Here is a 15,875-nt window from a genome sequence, read left to right as displayed (position 1 = left end):
AAAAAGAATTCCATGTATATTAAAAAATAAAATGATGGCCTTCATTTCATTCAATAGGACATTCTATTGTTTTTTCATTCGACTCTCAATTATCATTATCGTATATATTCAAATTTGAAACAATCGAAGTTGTTTGAATGGTAATCTTAGGAGAAACAAACCAGGTTCTCACTTCAATGATCACAATGGTCTCATTTGTTTCATCATCATAACTATCATGGTCGTTGTTGTCATCATCGTTTTAATGTGTGTTACTGATTGGCCGATTGGATGGATGAATGGTTTGGGTTGAATAAGCATTCCAGTTGAATGTTTTAAGTTTTACAGCATGAAAGCAATCAACCGAGATCATCATCCAACCGGCCAAACAAAATGGATATTTTTTTCATGTGTACGATTTTTGGTATCGTCAGGATTTTGCATCAACATAATCATTCATTGTCCAGTCCGCATCCAGGATACGTGTCGAACTTAAGAACTTGGATTCAAAGACAGAATATATAGGAAAAAATGATTTGGCAGTTAAATTTATTATTTGTATTCAATGTTTTTGTCGTGATTTTTGTTTCTAACTCATCAGTCGACTCACATTATCATCATTTTCATCAACAACGTCATGAAAATTCAGATCATGTTGCAAACATTACTACAATGCGTTCGATGAACGATGTTAATGATGGTAAAGATGAGAAATTAATGACTTATTCAAATCAACCGAAATCAGAGCAGAATAAACCAAATGCTGATGATAATAATTCATTAAATGATATTATGAAACGACGTCACGATGTTATTATGAATGCACGAAGAATTGGCTATCAAACACTAATGAATACTATAATCTATACATTAACATTGATACCATTATTGTTTACATTTGCCAGAACATTCAACACTTGGCCAAATGGTAAGTAAATGAAAATTGTACATGTGTGAATATAAATTAATCCATTTCAAGGTTTCGTCTATACGAGACGATATAAACGTGCAAGTTTAAATGAATTTGTTCCAAACACACGTTTACCATTATTGAATCGAGATGATACACGAAGATTTCTATCACTTCTTGAAACTACTTTGCGAGTAAGTTTACCATTTTTTTCTTTTATCACTGTATTATCTAATTGATAAATATTTTTTTCAGAATAAAAAAATCTTGGACGGAAATTGTAAAAAATATTATTCCTGTAAAGTAATTCAAAATGCAATCAAAGCGGATAAGTATCCTAAATTATCAAATTATGAATGGGCATTGTTGGACATACTTGGGTGAATATAATAGATAAATAATAACGATCTTGACATTGTACTATTGTTTTATTCAATATTTTTTTCTCTCTCTCTTTATTTATAGTATCGCAGTTGAACGTTTTGATTTTAAATTGGATCTAGTCCAAGCTGTGAAAATGTATTATGAAATTGCAACAAATGCCCTTAAGGGTGTATCCTGTTCTCAAATGTATCCTTGTTTACACAATAATCATCATCATTCTCATAAAGACAATAGTCAACAAACAAATAAGTCAACAATTAGTCTAAGAAAACCATAATTCACTGACATTGATTCAGATCAAATAAATCATCATATAAATGACATTCGAAAAGAAAAAAAAATATATATTTAAAGTCTCGGTCAATTGTGATTCATTGAATTAGCCTGAATATATGATGATAACAAACAAACAAAACAAACAAAAATGCGGAAGGCATTTCAAGAAAACCTGTTTGCAATCAAAGTAAAGTTCACCAGAAAAAATGCATTTTAATAGCTTTTCACAATTGAGAAAAAAAAATATGATTTGAGACTGGTTTTTGGGACTCCCACCGTGATGATTCATATTGGATAACATAAATTTAAGTTAGATTTTTTTTCATATGTATCAAAATAAAAAATATAATGAAATAAAATAAAATTAAACATTAAAAAATTCATGAAACAGTTTGATTTTTCATCAATTCCATTCCGTTTCGTTTGTTATTATAGTCAATAACTTTGTTGTTTTTAACGTCTAGATTAAGATTAATCAATTTTTTAAGATCATTTTTATAATATTCTTGTAATTCTGCATTTGAAATTTTATTTTGTTGTTGAAATCGATTGAATTGTTGCATTGGTAATGGCATTCGTGCCATATTATCGGATCGATGATATGTCAAAGTATTCATGCCCATTGGATAGATGAAATTGTTGGCCAAATTATTAACGGGGTACGGGATAGAAGCACGTTTCGGTTGATAGGACATTTGTTGATTTCCACGATTTGGTGGTGGCCAAATTGGATGTTCTGGTGGGAATCTTCCAACAGGTGGATCTGGCAATGGAGGAACTGGCAATGGTGAAACTAGAAAACATAAACACATTTGTTATACTAAAAAATAATCATTTGAATAAAGCATACTTGGAGATTCATAGAATGCTAATATGGCGACAGCACCAATAACCATGGAAATAGCAGCTACTGCACTTGTCATTGGCTTATCGAAAAGGCCACGGACCGAAGCTTCCAGGCCAGCTTTTATTTTAAAAAAAGGAAAAAGTTGAAGCCAGAAAAATTTCTCATTAAAGGACTTACATTTGAATCCATTCGAAGCAATCCGTAAGATTGATTTGATTAACGATGTAATCAGTTTATCATTATTAAGTTGTTGTGAAAACAGAGCTGCATTATCTATTTTGGATTCGACATGATCTTTTGATTGAGATTCGATTGTTTTCTCGTTTTCATGTGAAACACAAAGGATACAGATCGGAACAATTAACAATACAAACGTTCGAGCATAAAGACGCATCTTTGTTTTTTTTTTGCTGTCAAAATAGTTATATTAATTTGCCAACACTTTTTCCGGACCAGATGGATTCGGGTCGATTGATACAATTTTAATTAAAATTTTAATGAAAAAAATCCACACAGAAAAATTGACACTGTCATGAGATTCAAAAAACTGTCAGTTTATTAAAAATTTTATTTAAAAAAAAATTCATCTTTTGATAAAGTCTTTCTTTCAGATCGAAGTCGAGAGGTAATGAAAAGTAGACCGTTTAGATGGACGGTTGTAATATAACGGTTATTCTCTTTTCTACATATAATTCGTCGACAGTGCATCGAGCGAAACTAATTAATCGACAACAAAAAACCATTTTGCCATCCCACTTCCTCGAATATTTTGATAACTATCAGCAACGAATTTTGAATGTTGAACAGTAAGATATATTCGTTCAAAGGTAGGACAAGTTTGCCCGACAAGTAGAACCGGTCAAGTTTGACGATTCTAGCATCATAAGACATGATAAGCAAAAACGGTCTTGTTAAGACTGTTTTGTTCCTTACACATAAAAATTTTACCTGCATGACTATCTCGACCATGTCAATGTTTGAACAAAAATTCGCCTTCAATTCATTGTCTACTAATAGAAAATTTTTTTATTTTATTGACACAAAATGAACAAAAATCAAGACTATAATAAATACAACAGAATTGCAATTCAATTTTTCTTAAATTTCATTTTCTTTTTGCCATTGTTATTTGTAGAAGAATGGCTGCCATCCGATGTGTTTTCATTAATTGATAAAGATGAACGGGTAAAAATTTGACTAATGTTTGCCACATTAATTGGCGTTTTATGATAAAATTCCAACACTTGACGATGATTATAAATGGCCAAACCGATCAAGAATAGTATGAGCGAATAAAGTGAATTATGTGCAATATCTTGATCATTTGATCCATCATGTTGGTAACGACGTTGAACAGAAAAATCAAAATGCAAATGTAGATAGCTTTGATTTGCCTGTATTGCATGAATTATTGGCTCAAATTGATATGTTCGGTCATCAAGATTCGAATCGAGTTTTAACAAATATGTAGCATTGTTCAATGGAACTGATGGCAAAAATATGAATGAATTATGTAATGTCTGTTGAAATATGGCATTTGGTTCATTTGAGCGGAACAATTTGATCTAGAATTAAAAGTTTTATTTTGTTATAAAAATTAAAAACAAATAAATCAAAAATACTCACGGAAATAGTGTTCAAATATTCTTCTTTTGTTTGAATCGAGACAGTCAAATCCGTTTGTAAACTTTTGTAAATCACAATGAACCTTAGGTCACTAAGATCACGATTTTGTAGCCGAACCGAGTGAGCTTTTGGTATTGATTTGCTAATATTTTTATTTTTCAATTGATCAGCTTTCAGCCGAATAACATATTGACAATCCGGTAGCAAGCCTAAAATTCTGAACGATCCGTCGATTTCACTTGTTGATTGTTCTTGTAATTGTGTACATTGTACGGTGCTATTTTCAACAATATTTCGTATACCAACTGCTTCAACAATAATATCTGCTTCAGGCTCACCATTAAGAGAATCAACTAATCCAATACAACTAAATGCAACTTTTTTACCAACTACTTTAATGACAACATTATCACCATTATCGATGTCGAACATTTTTGATGACGGCTCAAAATCGTATTCTTTTCGTAAAAAACGAATAAAGTATTGTCCAGAATGTAAATTATCAAACAATAATTTGCCTTCAGCGTTGACAAAACTGTTACGACGGAAATTATTTTCGCCTCCACTTAATGAGACCAATACTTCGTTCAAAGGATTTCCATTTTCATCTACAATCATCGTGCTGATTGAAGAAAGTTTACTAACTTCAAAATGACCTTTCTTATTTGGCAATGCCTTGAAAACAAAATCTTCTTTCATTGCTTCAATTCGTAAATTTATTTCATCATCGAATGGGCCAGCTTGATATTCACCTTCATTGTCAGTATCGACAGTTTGTAGAATTTGGTTTGTTTCATTATCAAAAATGACAATTTTGACATCAGAAATTTTTTGGCTTATTTTTCCATTAACAAAAATACCTGGACGACCATGAAAAGTCACTCCATTGAGATGGCAATCATCTTTGAGTCGAAATCGATAAAAGGAAGGTTTAAAAATCAATTGTGATGATCGTGGTTCAATATAAATCTCTGACATCGGATTCTCATGGAATTCGAGATTATATTCTAAAACATCGGCTTTAACTTTCTGACCATCATTGATATGTAACGTCTTATTCCGTTCCCCTTCGATTGATTTGGTATTGATAAAAATTTGTAAATCTGTAATGTTAGTAGTGGTTGCAATCTTAGCTGTTACTAAATGCTGTAGGGCTGTGAGCTGTATCATTTGTCCTGACATTGTTTCCGTATCGAAAATAATATTAGAATCCGGACTTGATAAAAAGTTATGACATCCACTTGGTATGATCGAATATTTACCCGTTTCTTCGACACAATGTTTTATCAAACGATCTTGAGCGATTGATTCTTTGGCAATTTTTGTTGAATATCCACTTGGACTTTTAATGATCAAATCGGAAATATGTGACAAAATGATTTGTAAAAGATATCCTTTCTGTTCGAATATGATTTCAACGGGTTTTTTCTCATTCAATTCTATGGGAATAATATTTTCTTTCCAACAGAAATAGTTGACTTGTCGTCCACCCAACGAAACAAAATAATCACCAGGTAGTAGATTTTCGAATACAAATCTATAATCAGTGGCTGATTTTTTCTGTAACTTATTGATGGGTAATGTTTTCGTAGCCATTTTATCATTGGACAGAATCACTGACAAAAAATCATCACCTTCTAATAAAGCTGACTTTAATTGAATTCGACCATGTAACGTAATTGTCATCTGATTGAATACAATATCGGAACGAGGTTTGTTGACAACAACTTCCACTACATTTTGGACAAATTTTAGATGAGTGCTCATTTGAAATAAATAATTTCCACCGGGTAAGAAAAGACAAAATTCCTCGTTATCTATGTTAACACTTTCAATTAAATTTTTCGTCTCCTTCTCCATTACCAACAATTCCATATTTTCATCTTTGAATTCGTCATTTTTGAGGATGATTTTACCACAAATTTCAAACTTGCTAGGAGTTATCAACGGAATATTTGGTGAATTGGGAGATATTAAAAATTTTATATCATCAAACTGATACCGGTCCAATGTCGTTTTGATCAGATAGTTGGAAGTTTTAATGTTATTAACAGAAAATTTTCCATTCGATTCTTTAACTAAAACTTCAATGTCATCATAGCGTTTATTTTCATCGATAAATTGAATACGAGCATTATCCATCTTATCATTTGGATTTAGTTTATTTAAAATCTGACCAAATACTGAGAATCCACCGATTTCAAACAAAACGCCAACATCTTTATCATTATTAGTGATTTCGAATTCATATTGATGAGGCACAACTTCAAATCTAATATTTTGGGTATCATAGAAACTATGAACAATATATTTCCCGCTGGGTAGAAATTCAAACTTAAATTGTCCATCTTCATTCGATAAAGTATAGCATAAATAATGATATTTTGAATTAATTTTTAAACTGGATAAAAAGCTCGGTTTGGTTTCCTGACATCCCAAAGGAAATGGAGGCTTATGATTTTCACTGAACAGAGCAAACTGAACACCACGAATAGGTCGACCTTCGCTGACTACTTTACCTACAACCGAATAGCCCAATGAACAAAGTTGATCCGAAGGTTCATTTGCTTGACGATGATTAATATTATCATCAACAACATCGACAACTATAGTATTTTTAAAAAACTTCCAATGATCATGGGAAGCTTCGATTAAATATTGACCGGGTAATACTTCATGAAATTCATAAAGTCCATCATCGACAGTGACATTTTGTTTGATGACATTCTTATTTGCTTTGGAACGCAAAGTAATATGGACGCCTTTTGGACCAGCCAACGAGTTGTAGCTGAAAACTTTACCGAAAATTGTGAATCCTTTAAAGACAAAATTTATGTCTGTTTGTTTGGAACAAAGATCATTTTTTCCATCAAAATTGAATTCAACTTCTGTTGGTTCAAATATCCATCCTTGCGGAGGCGTTATACGCAAAACATATTTGCCAAAATCGTATAAAGGAATAAAATAGTAACCATTGTTGGGCGCACAATCGCTTATATATTTGATGATACCGCGATCAGTATATCTGCGAAAAAATTGAACATTTATTGAAAAACAAATCATACAATTTTATATAATATAATTACAATTTTATTTTGATTGGTTCATAATTAATACTGACACTGGAGACAACAAATCCACCACAACCGACTACTTCATCAGCATGGATGAAATATGATAACTGTAATATCGTGATGAATGTGATAATCGATAGATAATTCAGTGAAAAAATTCGAATCAAAAATTGCTGTCTCATTTTTGGTCTGAAATCATTTGGGTTTTAATTGGAATTGCGGCTCCAATATAGTCAAACACATGTTATTACTCTCTGTTGGTTTGTCGATATAAAATTTCTATTCCCACATCAGTGGTCAATTTTTTTGAATACATTTAAGTTACAATACCAACATATTGCAAAAAATGAATATAATTTTGTCATTTTAAATTTTAACAACCCTTCATTATTATTTATTTCATTTTATTATTAACACAATAAATTAAGCACTAAAAGAAAGCTGATGTAGATTGATGGATGCGATTTTAGTCTGTAATAGCTCTATAACTTGTTTAACTTCTAAATGTTCTCTTGCATCTTTGATCCAATCTTTGGCCACTACATATGGTTCACCATTCAGGAGATTAGCATAACGTATGGCCATTTCTAGGTTACGATGTTCAACACATAATTTTACACGTTGTAAAATATCATATGCATCCCATTCATTTGGATCGATTTCCATTTTTCCTTCCAATTCTTCAGACGGTATTTCCTTAATTCTAATAGGATTTGAACTAACTTCAAATTCTATTTGAAACAACGGCCGGATGTACGAATATGCGTAGGATTTTAAATAGCCAAATATATTCGTATATTCTTTATCAACCAAAGCAACGCGATTGCAAATTTTGTGCACTTTATGGAAACGACGAACCAAATCTTCTTCACTATAAACACCGCTTTTGATTGCATCATCTGGAAGGGTTTTCAATGCAATTTGTATTAATGTTTCATTAGCAAAATTTTCCTCGACAACTTTTCGGATACAATCGATTTTTTCTTTTATATCAATGGGCATAGATTCTTTGCTCAAAGTTCGATCATGTTCGAGCAGCTTGGATAATGTTTGGCTAAGTAACCATAATTTCTTAGACGGTTTCTCCTGTTTGTCCAATTGATCTCGAACTGGTAAAAAAAAATAATTAAAATTATTTTTCATAAGTGTGTTTTCATCTATATATTACTTTGCAAAAGATTTTCCATTTGTTTCAATTTTTTCATCGATTTCTCATATTCTTCAGACATTGACGCTCTTTCCTGAATAAGATAATTCTTCATTTCAACTTCTTGTTTTCGTTTGTTTTCGGTCTCATAAAGAATTCGTTTTTCTTCATAGAATTCATTGAATGCATACAATAACCTCTTCAGCTGACCACGGAATTCATCTTCAAGTACATTTGGATTTTCTGCCTAAAAATTAAATAAATGGATTAATAAAAAAATGCAGAATTAGTGAATTTTACTTTTAGCTGAAGATTAAGCACTTCATTCTTTAGATCTTTTTCCGTTATTTTAGGCTGATTTTCCGATGTATTGGTCAGTTTTTGCGGCTCTTGTATTTTTGTTTGTTCATCTTTTTTCTCAGTTAAGACAGTTTTTCCTTCTCCGTCAGATTTTTGATTAAAATTGTTAATACTTTTTGCTGCATCACTTTTTGCTGTATTCGTTTTCTTTTTGTGGAATTCAAAAATTTCATCATCTTTTGCCTTCAAAGTCGGACTATCATCAAGCAAATTTTTTATAAAAGGCGCATATGATGTGAGCTGATCTGCAAATTGTTTATCATATTTAGCATATGCCAATGTCAAGGTTGTTACAGCCACAGCTCCGGTCCCTAGTAAAAATGTTGCTTTGAGCTTTCTGTATAATAAACAAAATTTAGAGAAGAAAGATTCACTAATTTCATAACACATACGATGATCCTTGTGATGATAGATGTCTGGTACCATTAAGATGGGACTGGCTCTATTTACATACATAAATGATTTCGAGTAAAAACAAACAGATAAATTTTTTTTGTTAAATATTTACCGAAAGAAACTTTCGAATCAATTTTGGGCGTAAACGTAACATTCTTTCAAATTTAACAACAACAAAAAAGTTAAGAATCAACTAAAAGCTAATGCTGACCGTGTGTTTTCACTGGTACAAATGTGAATGGGAACGAAACATTCACCTTCGAAAATTGCTATTTCCACACATAAATGACGAAAATTGGAATCATTTTTTTAAACCAATAAAAAATTCCATTTTGTTTTGTTACATTTTAAAAAATTTATTTAAATTTCTGATTACATCAATTTAATTGTAAAATGATTGTTTTAGATTTTTTAAAAACAACGATTTACCAATTAAAATCTGAATAATTACTAGCCATAACCAGACAGTAATGATTAAATAATTGCAACATTAATTCAATCTCATCGAAAAAATCAATTTTTTCAATACGCTCACGTTCATTTTGGTCGATCAATTTATAATATACATCATTCATAATCCAGGCATGAACATGTAAACATTCGATTTTTGATAATTTTGTTCGCCAATCATCAATCGATCTAAAAGAACCGGCACCTAATAATGGTGTTTGTTGTTCGACCAATGATTGTTGCATCAAATCGGAAAACTTATCCTTGGTATTAACCAGATCAAAAATGACGAAATTACATTTGTTGAACGTTTTGTTTAGCGTATAGATTAAATTGGTAGTCGATTCTTCAGGCCAATAAAGGAGCACACATTCAAAGATGAAAATGATTGGATCCGACTTATTTATTCGACATTCCTGTAATAATCGTCTAACCAATTGCATTGTTTTTGTAGCATCTAAGGCTATAGCATTATAACGCTCGGAAAGAAACTGTGAGGTGGAAGATTTTTCCACCTGACCACAAAATTGTAATAATTCTTCATTTTTCAGGATGGCTCGAATTTTATGATCAATAACTTCGTTTGTATCAATATCGACATAACGGCTAAACTTAATGTCAGGATTCTTTATTAGTCTATAAAAATTTGAAAATTATAATTTTAAGATTTACTATCAATTTAATTTTCATTTTAAAAAAAAGATAATTACCTCCAAAAAAGTGTATCAAATCCCGAACCAATATTAACGATCTGAGAATTAGCGCCATCTCTCAAACAAAAACGTTTGACTGAGTGAGTTATGGAGTAAACTCGTGCGAAATAACCTCGATTGATTTCAGGTGCTCTTTTCATCGGATTTTGACAAAAATACTTAACAAAAGGATCATCTATGTAACCTTGTTGCGACAACCATAATTTAGTTCGACTTGCTTCATTATTAGTCCATTCAGTATTGCTGTACATTGTTAATATAGATCGGATTCGTTTTAATTGTTATAATTCATATACGTTGCTCATACGATGAACGATAAAGAAACAAAAGTTTGTGTTGACTGATTGTTGAATTTTTTCCTCGAATAATAATGTTTTGTTTTTGTTTAATTCACTTATCAGAAGCTTCAGCATCAATATGATGTATGGTTTCGTGGTGTCAACAGAGGAAAAGCTATGCCAAATTCACAAAATTATGATCAAAATCTAAAAATTGTTGCCACATTTGATACTATACAAAGTTTTTGGTCAGTTTATACTCACCTAGTACGACCTAATGATTTAACAGGACATTCAGATTTGCATGTATTCAAATCTGGCATTAAACCCTTATGGGAAGTAAGTTTATTTGTTTATAAATTCTATTCTGTTGTCGTTAAAATCAGTTATAATTTTTATGATGAATATTTAGGATGAAGCGAATAAAGATGGTGGAATGTGGAAACTGCGATTGCGCAAAGGTATATATTTTTGACATTAAATTTGAAATTATAAACATTTTATCCTTTGGATTTTTGGATAATAATTTGAATATATTCATTAGGTCTTGCATCAAGGTTTTGGGAAAATTTATTACTGGCATTTATAGGTTTGTAATAGTACTAGATTGATAACAATTTTTGTAAAATTTAATATCAACTTTTCACAGGCGAACAATTTATGGTTGATGATGAAATCTGTGGTATTGTTGTCGCTTGTCGATATTATGGTTTGTAATAATTATTATTTATTCGATTGTGTGTTCAAATTCTTTTTTATATATAGAAGATTACATATGTGTTTGGAATCGCAGTGGAAATGATCCGGAGATAAAAACTCGAATACGTGATACATTGAAACGTGTATTGAATTTACCAGCCAATATAATATTGGAATATAAATTGCATGGTGATGCTTTGAAAAAAATAACAAAAAATCCGAGCAAAATGAACAACAAATCATCATCAATGATAACATCGAGTGGGCCTTGATCATTGATGATTCATGACCAATTCATAATCATTCATTAATTTTTTTTTATATTTTGATCCAGATTTCTTTGAAATTTTTTTCAGATGGTCATGTGTATATAATATTCAAATTATTATATAAGATTACGAATCAATATCAAAACGAATTAATAAATTTGTATTTAAAAAAGATGAATTTTTTTTCATTCAGGAATAAAAATTATCGATGGAAAAAATCTAATCGAAATAGTGCGCGTCAACTAAAAAATATCACTTTTTCGTTGAAACAAACACATTATTGGAATGTTCTGAATAATGAAATTTTAATCTACAAAAAATTTTACAAACACACACACACACAAACATGCTAAACAAACACAGATGGAGAAGAAAAAAATGCTGATGAGAATTATGTTCATTGAAGAAATATACAATGAACAAAAAAAAATGTCCGGAAAAAGGAATACAACAATATGTGAAAATTGATGAAAATATTCAACAAAATGCAATAATTTCAATAGTTGCAACATCAAAGTATGGATCTTCATTGGTCAATGGTTCATTTTCAAACGTTTCACATCGATGCGTTTCACCACGTGAAAGATTTTCATCGATATAAAGACCAAAATGTCCACCACCTCCGCCGATTGAAAATGAATCATTCGTTGCCGACATAAACAATTGTTGTGATGGTGTCAGATGATTTACATCACGAAATTTTCCCACCCATTCATATTTAACAATACGGGGATGAATGCTGAATAAAAATGTTTCGCCATTACCGAAAAATTGTCCAGCACGATTACCGCTATCTAATCGTTTTGACCAGCTTGATGAACAATAAGCACCGAATATCTATAGAATTAAAAAGAAAATATTCTTGGATGCTGAATTGTTTTCTGCTTTCATTACCTGATTTTTAATTGTTTTAATCAAAATTATTGTAGGTTCGTTGTCACCACACAATGAATAAAAGGTACGAAGAGAATTTCCTGTTTTCATTAAGATTTGAAAAAAAATTATACAATTGAAAAAATTACACTATGACAATACCATTTTCGTCAGAACAGAATGCAATCAAAGGTTCTTGAATATAAATACGTTCAGGAATCCATTCCCAAAGTATATCCAATTGATTCCAGCTGAGTATAGAGGATTTGAATCTACGCGGTGCTATTCGATTTCCAAATGTCACATCTTTTTGAGACATTACATCTGAATTCAATTAAGTTCAGTAAATTTTCGAAATAAATGAATTCTATAATTAACATACCATTACGACTGAGCAATGGTGATTCTGGGAAACAAATTGTTTCACTTCTTTTTTCGGATTTTGATCTTGCTTTAACGATATCTAAGAAATCGGAAACCATTATTAATTTTGTAAATTGAGCAATTATATAAAATACCTTTGCGTGAAAATCTGGTTATTTTGATTGCCTGTTGAATCAATTGAGTCGGTGTAATAATCGTAGCAATATCTTGACAAAATACCCTCATTTGTTCGATGTCGAGCGGTTTCTTTTGGGTTTTCTCGAATAATCTGGCTAATGCCATCGCTATTCTGTATAGAAATTTTTCCCCTTCCACCAGATAACAATCGACGATTCGCACACAAAAATGAAAAGGAAGACAGCCAAAGATCCCTGATGAGGACAATGAACAATAACAACAACAAAAGCAAAAAAAAATCATTTCATCAAGATAATGTTTGAAATGTACATACACGTCGCCTAAGATCAAAGTTATTACGAAAAGAAAACTATTTCATGCGATAAAAATAATAATAATAAAAACATTTTGCTTCTTCTCCTAAATCTCAATTTTAAATCAAATCAGATTTATCAACATTTGTGCCCATGATGATTTTTATACAAGATAAATTTTTAAAGACAAAAAAAACTTACATTGAATCCAATCGGCAAATGCAGCATCAGAATCTTGCAGTTTTTCCAGACCATTCGAACCAATTTTACTTAATTTAGCTACACCAAATTTATTAGCCAAACGAATCAAGCTTAATGCATCACATTTTCTATCTATTCGATTAATACCGATGAAACGTGATTCTCGTGACATTAGCTGAACAAAGAAAGATTGATCGAGTTTTAATTTGATGCTAATGGAAACAAAAAAATTTCAAACAAACATACCAGAGCAACAATGCTACGATAAACATCGACAGGAGTATGAAAATGAAGAAATAAGGAAACCAATGGATAAAGAAGGGGTGCAAATGTCATCTGAGGATATGCTATCGTTGAATTTATATTTGATGAATTGGTTAAAATATTTTTTTCAAAAACAAAAAAAAATTTATATAGAATAGACTAAACATACATACATTGAGATAAATTCCAGAGTATAGTTGCAACATGTTTACGTGATATTGAATTCAAATAATAGAATCTGGTAGTGGTTGGATCAACAAAATTGGGCAATTTATTGACAGCTAAATTATCAAATTGTGTATCAAAATCATCAGCATTTACGGCATTATTACGTAAGGATAATCCTAGCCACAATGTTTTCCGTAATGGATTATTTAAACCAATTGATGTTGTACGCATTAATACTTTTAATTGTGTATAAGGTGTGGCTGAGATCGAGGATTGTGTTGATATTTTTGTTGATATAATCGATGATATTGGACCGGTTGGTTCCAATTCTAATTTATCACTACTACCGTCATCAATGGTTGTGTTTTGCGTAATCATTTTTGTTAAATTTTTTTTTCTTTGTTATTATTACATATATAAAGAGATTTTTATATCATACACTCATACATTTGTGAAAAACAAAAATAAAATACAAAACAAACACACAAAAGGATGGTTGAAAAAAAAACGAAAAAAAAATACCAATACAGATGAAGATGAATAATAAGAAACAAAAAAAAACAACAATTGATGAGTATTATAATTATTATTATAATTATATTAACCAAGGGCCATAAAAAAAATAAACGCCCATGGACAATGATGTCATTTTATAATCGGTAATATTTTTGATGTTGTTGTTCTTAATTCATATATAAAATATGAAGATAATAATAATAATAAGATTAAGATTTTTGTTTGTAATTTTGTGAATATTTTGAAATATTCATTTATCTCTCTAAATGTAATTTTTCAATAATGAATTGGTTATGGATTAAAGAATTATAAATTCAATTTATTCTTTGTCTACGGGAAAAAAATGTCTTTCAAATGATAATATCCAATGATAACATCGACAAGTAGGAGTGATATGATGATGATTATTATTATTATTATTTTTATTAATAATTTTATTTGTTAAAATTGTTTTGAACGATTATACGGTCAAAATATATACACACATACATATTGTATCTAAATGATATATATATGTGTTTACCGATATTGTATTATATACATTTTCGAATAGATAATAATTCATTAATTCAATATTATGTATTGAGTAGAGAAAACATTCAACAAACAAAAAAGATTGTTCAAATGTTTGTAGATTTTGTGATGATGAATGATGAAATGATATGATGAAAAACGAAGAAAATATGAAGAATAGAGACGAAAAATAACGTGATGAAGGGCATGTTTTGGTCAATTAATTTTATATACAAATTATAGATCTATTAAATTCGGATATTCATACATACCTTTAATAATTTAAATGAATATGAAAATTATTTGCCTTAATTTAGTAGCAAATAAATAATCATCGATCTTTTTATTATGCTTCTTTCTATCAGAATTATGTTTTTTTTCATTATGATAATCGAATAAGAAATTCAGGTTGTAAACACTATTCATCGACTTATCAATTAAGCAATCGATCAAAAAAGTCAAAAAATAGGGACAACAATTTTTAAAGAGTCAATTTGAGTATAAGTGCTTTTCTTTAAAATCTTTGGATCTAACATCAACAAAAAACAAAAAACAAAATTCTGAAGAGACGGACGCCGCATGACATTTGTCGCTATATATACATCAAATAATATCTTAAGTTGTATAAATACAGAGAGCGCTATTTTCACTGTTCATGGTTCATATGATCATTTTAGACGATCAATTTAGCTCGGCGGTTTTTACGAAAAAAAATTAATGATTCAACAATTTCTTTATCCGTCAATTTTCATTTAAATTTATGATGATAGTTGAAATAATTATTAACAAGTGGAATAAATTACCACAACTTTATAGCCAAAAACGGTCGATCCAATTTTTCAAGTGTGAAGATTTTTTTTTCAATTATTCGAATTCATTATGGCCAAACCTCTTTATTTTGTTAGCTACGATAAATTATTTTAGTGTTATAACAATCAAATTGTCGATTTTCATATGACTCAAACAATCTATATTTAATGATATTATCAAATCGAATCAATTACAATCAATTTACAAATGTTGAACAATACAATATGTTTGGATCATATATGAACCTATTTCATTGGTGCGACTACTGTGTTTATTTCTGTATGTATGTTTTGGTTCAATACGTTTG

The 15,875-nt window shown here is 30.2% G+C and overlaps 7 protein-coding genes across 7 annotated transcripts; 2 read left to right on the top strand and 5 right to left on the bottom strand.

The window, feature by feature from the left end:
- Positions 1 to 36: 36 nt before the first annotated feature.
- LOC113793450 (uncharacterized) lies at positions 37 to 1,845 on the top strand. The gene is made up of 4 exons (XM_027343492.2): positions 37 to 907; positions 959 to 1,083; positions 1,145 to 1,269; positions 1,355 to 1,845. The coding sequence occupies exons 1-4, from the start codon at positions 511 to 513 to the stop codon at positions 1,548 to 1,550; spliced, it is 843 nt and encodes a 280-aa protein (XP_027199293.1). The 5' UTR covers positions 37 to 510; the 3' UTR covers positions 1,551 to 1,845.
- LOC113793451 (uncharacterized) lies at positions 1,743 to 3,092 on the bottom strand. Its single transcript, XM_027343493.2, has 3 exons — positions 2,574 to 3,092; positions 2,400 to 2,513; positions 1,743 to 2,342 (listed from the first exon to the last, which is right to left on the bottom strand). The coding sequence occupies exons 1-3, from the start codon at positions 2,788 to 2,790 to the stop codon at positions 1,930 to 1,932; spliced, it is 744 nt and encodes a 247-aa protein (XP_027199294.1). The 5' UTR covers positions 2,791 to 3,092; the 3' UTR covers positions 1,743 to 1,929.
- Positions 3,093 to 3,395: 303 nt separating this feature from the next.
- LOC142645421 (BOS complex subunit NOMO1) lies at positions 3,396 to 7,377 on the bottom strand. Its single transcript, XM_075821595.1, has 3 exons — positions 7,109 to 7,377; positions 4,023 to 7,047; positions 3,396 to 3,961 (listed from the first exon to the last, which is right to left on the bottom strand). The coding sequence occupies exons 1-3, from the start codon at positions 7,276 to 7,278 to the stop codon at positions 3,485 to 3,487; spliced, it is 3,672 nt and encodes a 1,223-aa protein (XP_075677710.1). The 5' UTR covers positions 7,279 to 7,377; the 3' UTR covers positions 3,396 to 3,484.
- An 83-nt stretch (positions 7,378 to 7,460) lies between these two features.
- Positions 7,461 to 9,271, bottom strand: Mitofilin (inner membrane mitochondrial protein mitofilin). The gene is made up of 5 exons (XM_075821616.1): positions 9,112 to 9,271; positions 8,996 to 9,045; positions 8,544 to 8,940; positions 8,265 to 8,490; positions 7,461 to 8,205 (listed from the first exon to the last, which is right to left on the bottom strand). The coding sequence occupies exons 1-5, from the start codon at positions 9,151 to 9,153 to the stop codon at positions 7,520 to 7,522; spliced, it is 1,401 nt and encodes a 466-aa protein (XP_075677731.1). The 5' UTR covers positions 9,154 to 9,271; the 3' UTR covers positions 7,461 to 7,519.
- Positions 9,272 to 9,293: 22 nt separating this feature from the next.
- On the bottom strand, positions 9,294 to 10,413 carry LOC142645445 (leucine carboxyl methyltransferase 1-like). Its single transcript, XM_075821647.1, has 2 exons — positions 10,160 to 10,413; positions 9,294 to 10,085 (listed from the first exon to the last, which is right to left on the bottom strand). The coding sequence occupies exons 1-2, from the start codon at positions 10,411 to 10,413 to the stop codon at positions 9,425 to 9,427; spliced, it is 915 nt and encodes a 304-aa protein (XP_075677762.1). The 3' UTR covers positions 9,294 to 9,424.
- Positions 10,349 to 11,586, top strand: LOC113793454 (eukaryotic translation initiation factor 4E type 2-like). Its single transcript, XM_027343495.2, has 6 exons — positions 10,349 to 10,491; positions 10,564 to 10,779; positions 10,853 to 10,901; positions 10,985 to 11,029; positions 11,090 to 11,149; positions 11,206 to 11,586. Exons 1-6 carry the CDS (start codon positions 10,471 to 10,473, stop codon positions 11,409 to 11,411), a joined length of 597 nt encoding a protein of 198 aa, XP_027199296.1. The 5' UTR covers positions 10,349 to 10,470; the 3' UTR covers positions 11,412 to 11,586.
- Positions 11,587 to 11,685: 99 nt separating this feature from the next.
- LOC113793508 (TBC1 domain family member 24-like) lies at positions 11,686 to 15,309 on the bottom strand. The gene is made up of 9 exons (XM_075821601.1): positions 15,031 to 15,309; positions 13,735 to 14,743; positions 13,544 to 13,644; positions 13,298 to 13,472; positions 12,800 to 13,036; positions 12,664 to 12,744; positions 12,444 to 12,605; positions 12,303 to 12,382; positions 11,686 to 12,245 (listed from the first exon to the last, which is right to left on the bottom strand). Exons 2-9 carry the CDS (start codon positions 14,105 to 14,107, stop codon positions 11,886 to 11,888), a joined length of 1,569 nt encoding a protein of 522 aa, XP_075677716.1. The 5' UTR covers positions 14,108 to 14,743; positions 15,031 to 15,309; the 3' UTR covers positions 11,686 to 11,885.
- Between the last annotated feature and the right edge of the window lie 566 nt (positions 15,310 to 15,875).

This window comes from Dermatophagoides pteronyssinus, unplaced genomic scaffold (genome assembly GCF_027571235.1).
Source record: "Dermatophagoides pteronyssinus isolate colony J.1.1.1.1 unplaced genomic scaffold, Derpt_VIB-CSIC_2022.12 sq0001, whole genome shotgun sequence".
NCBI lineage: Eukaryota > Metazoa > Arthropoda > Arachnida > Sarcoptiformes > Pyroglyphidae > Dermatophagoides > Dermatophagoides pteronyssinus.
Note: the sequence above shows the minus strand (reverse complement) of the source record. Positions and strands in the feature narration are given on the sequence as shown.

Excerpts from the sequence above, each read along its gene's own strand:
- LOC113793508 (XM_075821601.1), bottom strand. The coding sequence starts at position 14,107 with ATGATTACGCAAAACACAACCATTGATGACGGTAGTAGTGATAAATTA. Across the intron at positions 13,645-13,734 it reads ACTCTGGAATTTATCTCAAT|CATATCCTCAGATGACATTT; the intron begins GTATGTATGTTT and ends ATTCAACGATAG. Across the intron at positions 13,473-13,543 it reads ATCGTAGCATTGTTGCTCTG|CTAATGTCACGAGAATCACG; the intron begins GTATGTTTGTTT and ends TTCTTTGTTCAG.
- Mitofilin (XM_075821616.1), bottom strand. The coding sequence starts at position 9,153 with ATGTTACGTTTACGCCCAAAATTGATTCGAAAGTTTCTTTCG. Across the intron at positions 9,046-9,111 it reads TGATTCGAAAGTTTCTTTCG|AGCCAGTCCCATCTTAATGG; the intron begins GTAAATATTTAA and ends GTATGTAAATAG. Across the intron at positions 8,491-8,543 it reads TGCTTAATCTTCAGCTAAAA|GCAGAAAATCCAAATGTACT; the intron begins GTAAAATTCACT and ends TTTAATTTTTAG.
- LOC142645445 (XM_075821647.1), bottom strand. The coding sequence starts at position 10,413 with ATGTACAGCAATACTGAATGGACTAATAATGAAGCAAGTCGAACTAAA. Across the intron at positions 10,086-10,159 it reads TTTGATACACTTTTTTGGAG|ACTAATAAAGAATCCTGACA; the intron begins GTAATTATCTTT and ends AAATTTTTATAG.
- LOC113793454 (XM_027343495.2), top strand. The coding sequence starts at position 10,471 with ATGAACGATAAAGAAACAAAA. Across the intron at positions 10,492-10,563 it reads TGAACGATAAAGAAACAAAA|AAGCTTCAGCATCAATATGA; the intron begins GTTTGTGTTGAC and ends TTCACTTATCAG. Across the intron at positions 11,150-11,205 it reads TGTCGCTTGTCGATATTATG|AAGATTACATATGTGTTTGG; the intron begins GTTTGTAATAAT and ends TTTTATATATAG.
- LOC113793451 (XM_027343493.2), bottom strand. The coding sequence starts at position 2,790 with ATGCGTCTTTATGCTCGAACGTTTGTATTGTTAATTGTTCCGATCTGT. Across the intron at positions 2,514-2,573 it reads TGCTTCGAATGGATTCAAAT|CTGGCCTGGAAGCTTCGGTC; the intron begins GTAAGTCCTTTA and ends TTAAAATAAAAG. Across the intron at positions 2,343-2,399 it reads AGCATTCTATGAATCTCCAA|TTTCACCATTGCCAGTTCCT; the intron begins GTATGCTTTATT and ends TATGTTTTCTAG.
- LOC142645421 (XM_075821595.1), bottom strand. The coding sequence starts at position 7,278 with ATGAGACAGCAATTTTTGATTCGAATTTTTTCACTGAATTATCTATCG. Across the intron at positions 7,048-7,108 it reads GAACCAATCAAAATAAAATT|ATATACTGATCGCGGTATCA; the intron begins GTAATTATATTA and ends ATTTTTTCGCAG. Across the intron at positions 3,962-4,022 it reads AATATTTGAACACTATTTCC|ATCAAATTGTTCCGCTCAAA; the intron begins GTGAGTATTTTT and ends TTTTAATTCTAG.
- LOC113793450 (XM_027343492.2), top strand. The coding sequence starts at position 511 with ATGATTTGGCAGTTAAATTTATTATTTGTATTCAATGTTTTTGTCGTG. Across the intron at positions 1,084-1,144 it reads TTCTTGAAACTACTTTGCGA|AATAAAAAAATCTTGGACGG; the intron begins GTAAGTTTACCA and ends TATTTTTTTCAG. Across the intron at positions 1,270-1,354 it reads GCATTGTTGGACATACTTGG|TATCGCAGTTGAACGTTTTG; the intron begins GTGAATATAATA and ends CTTTATTTATAG.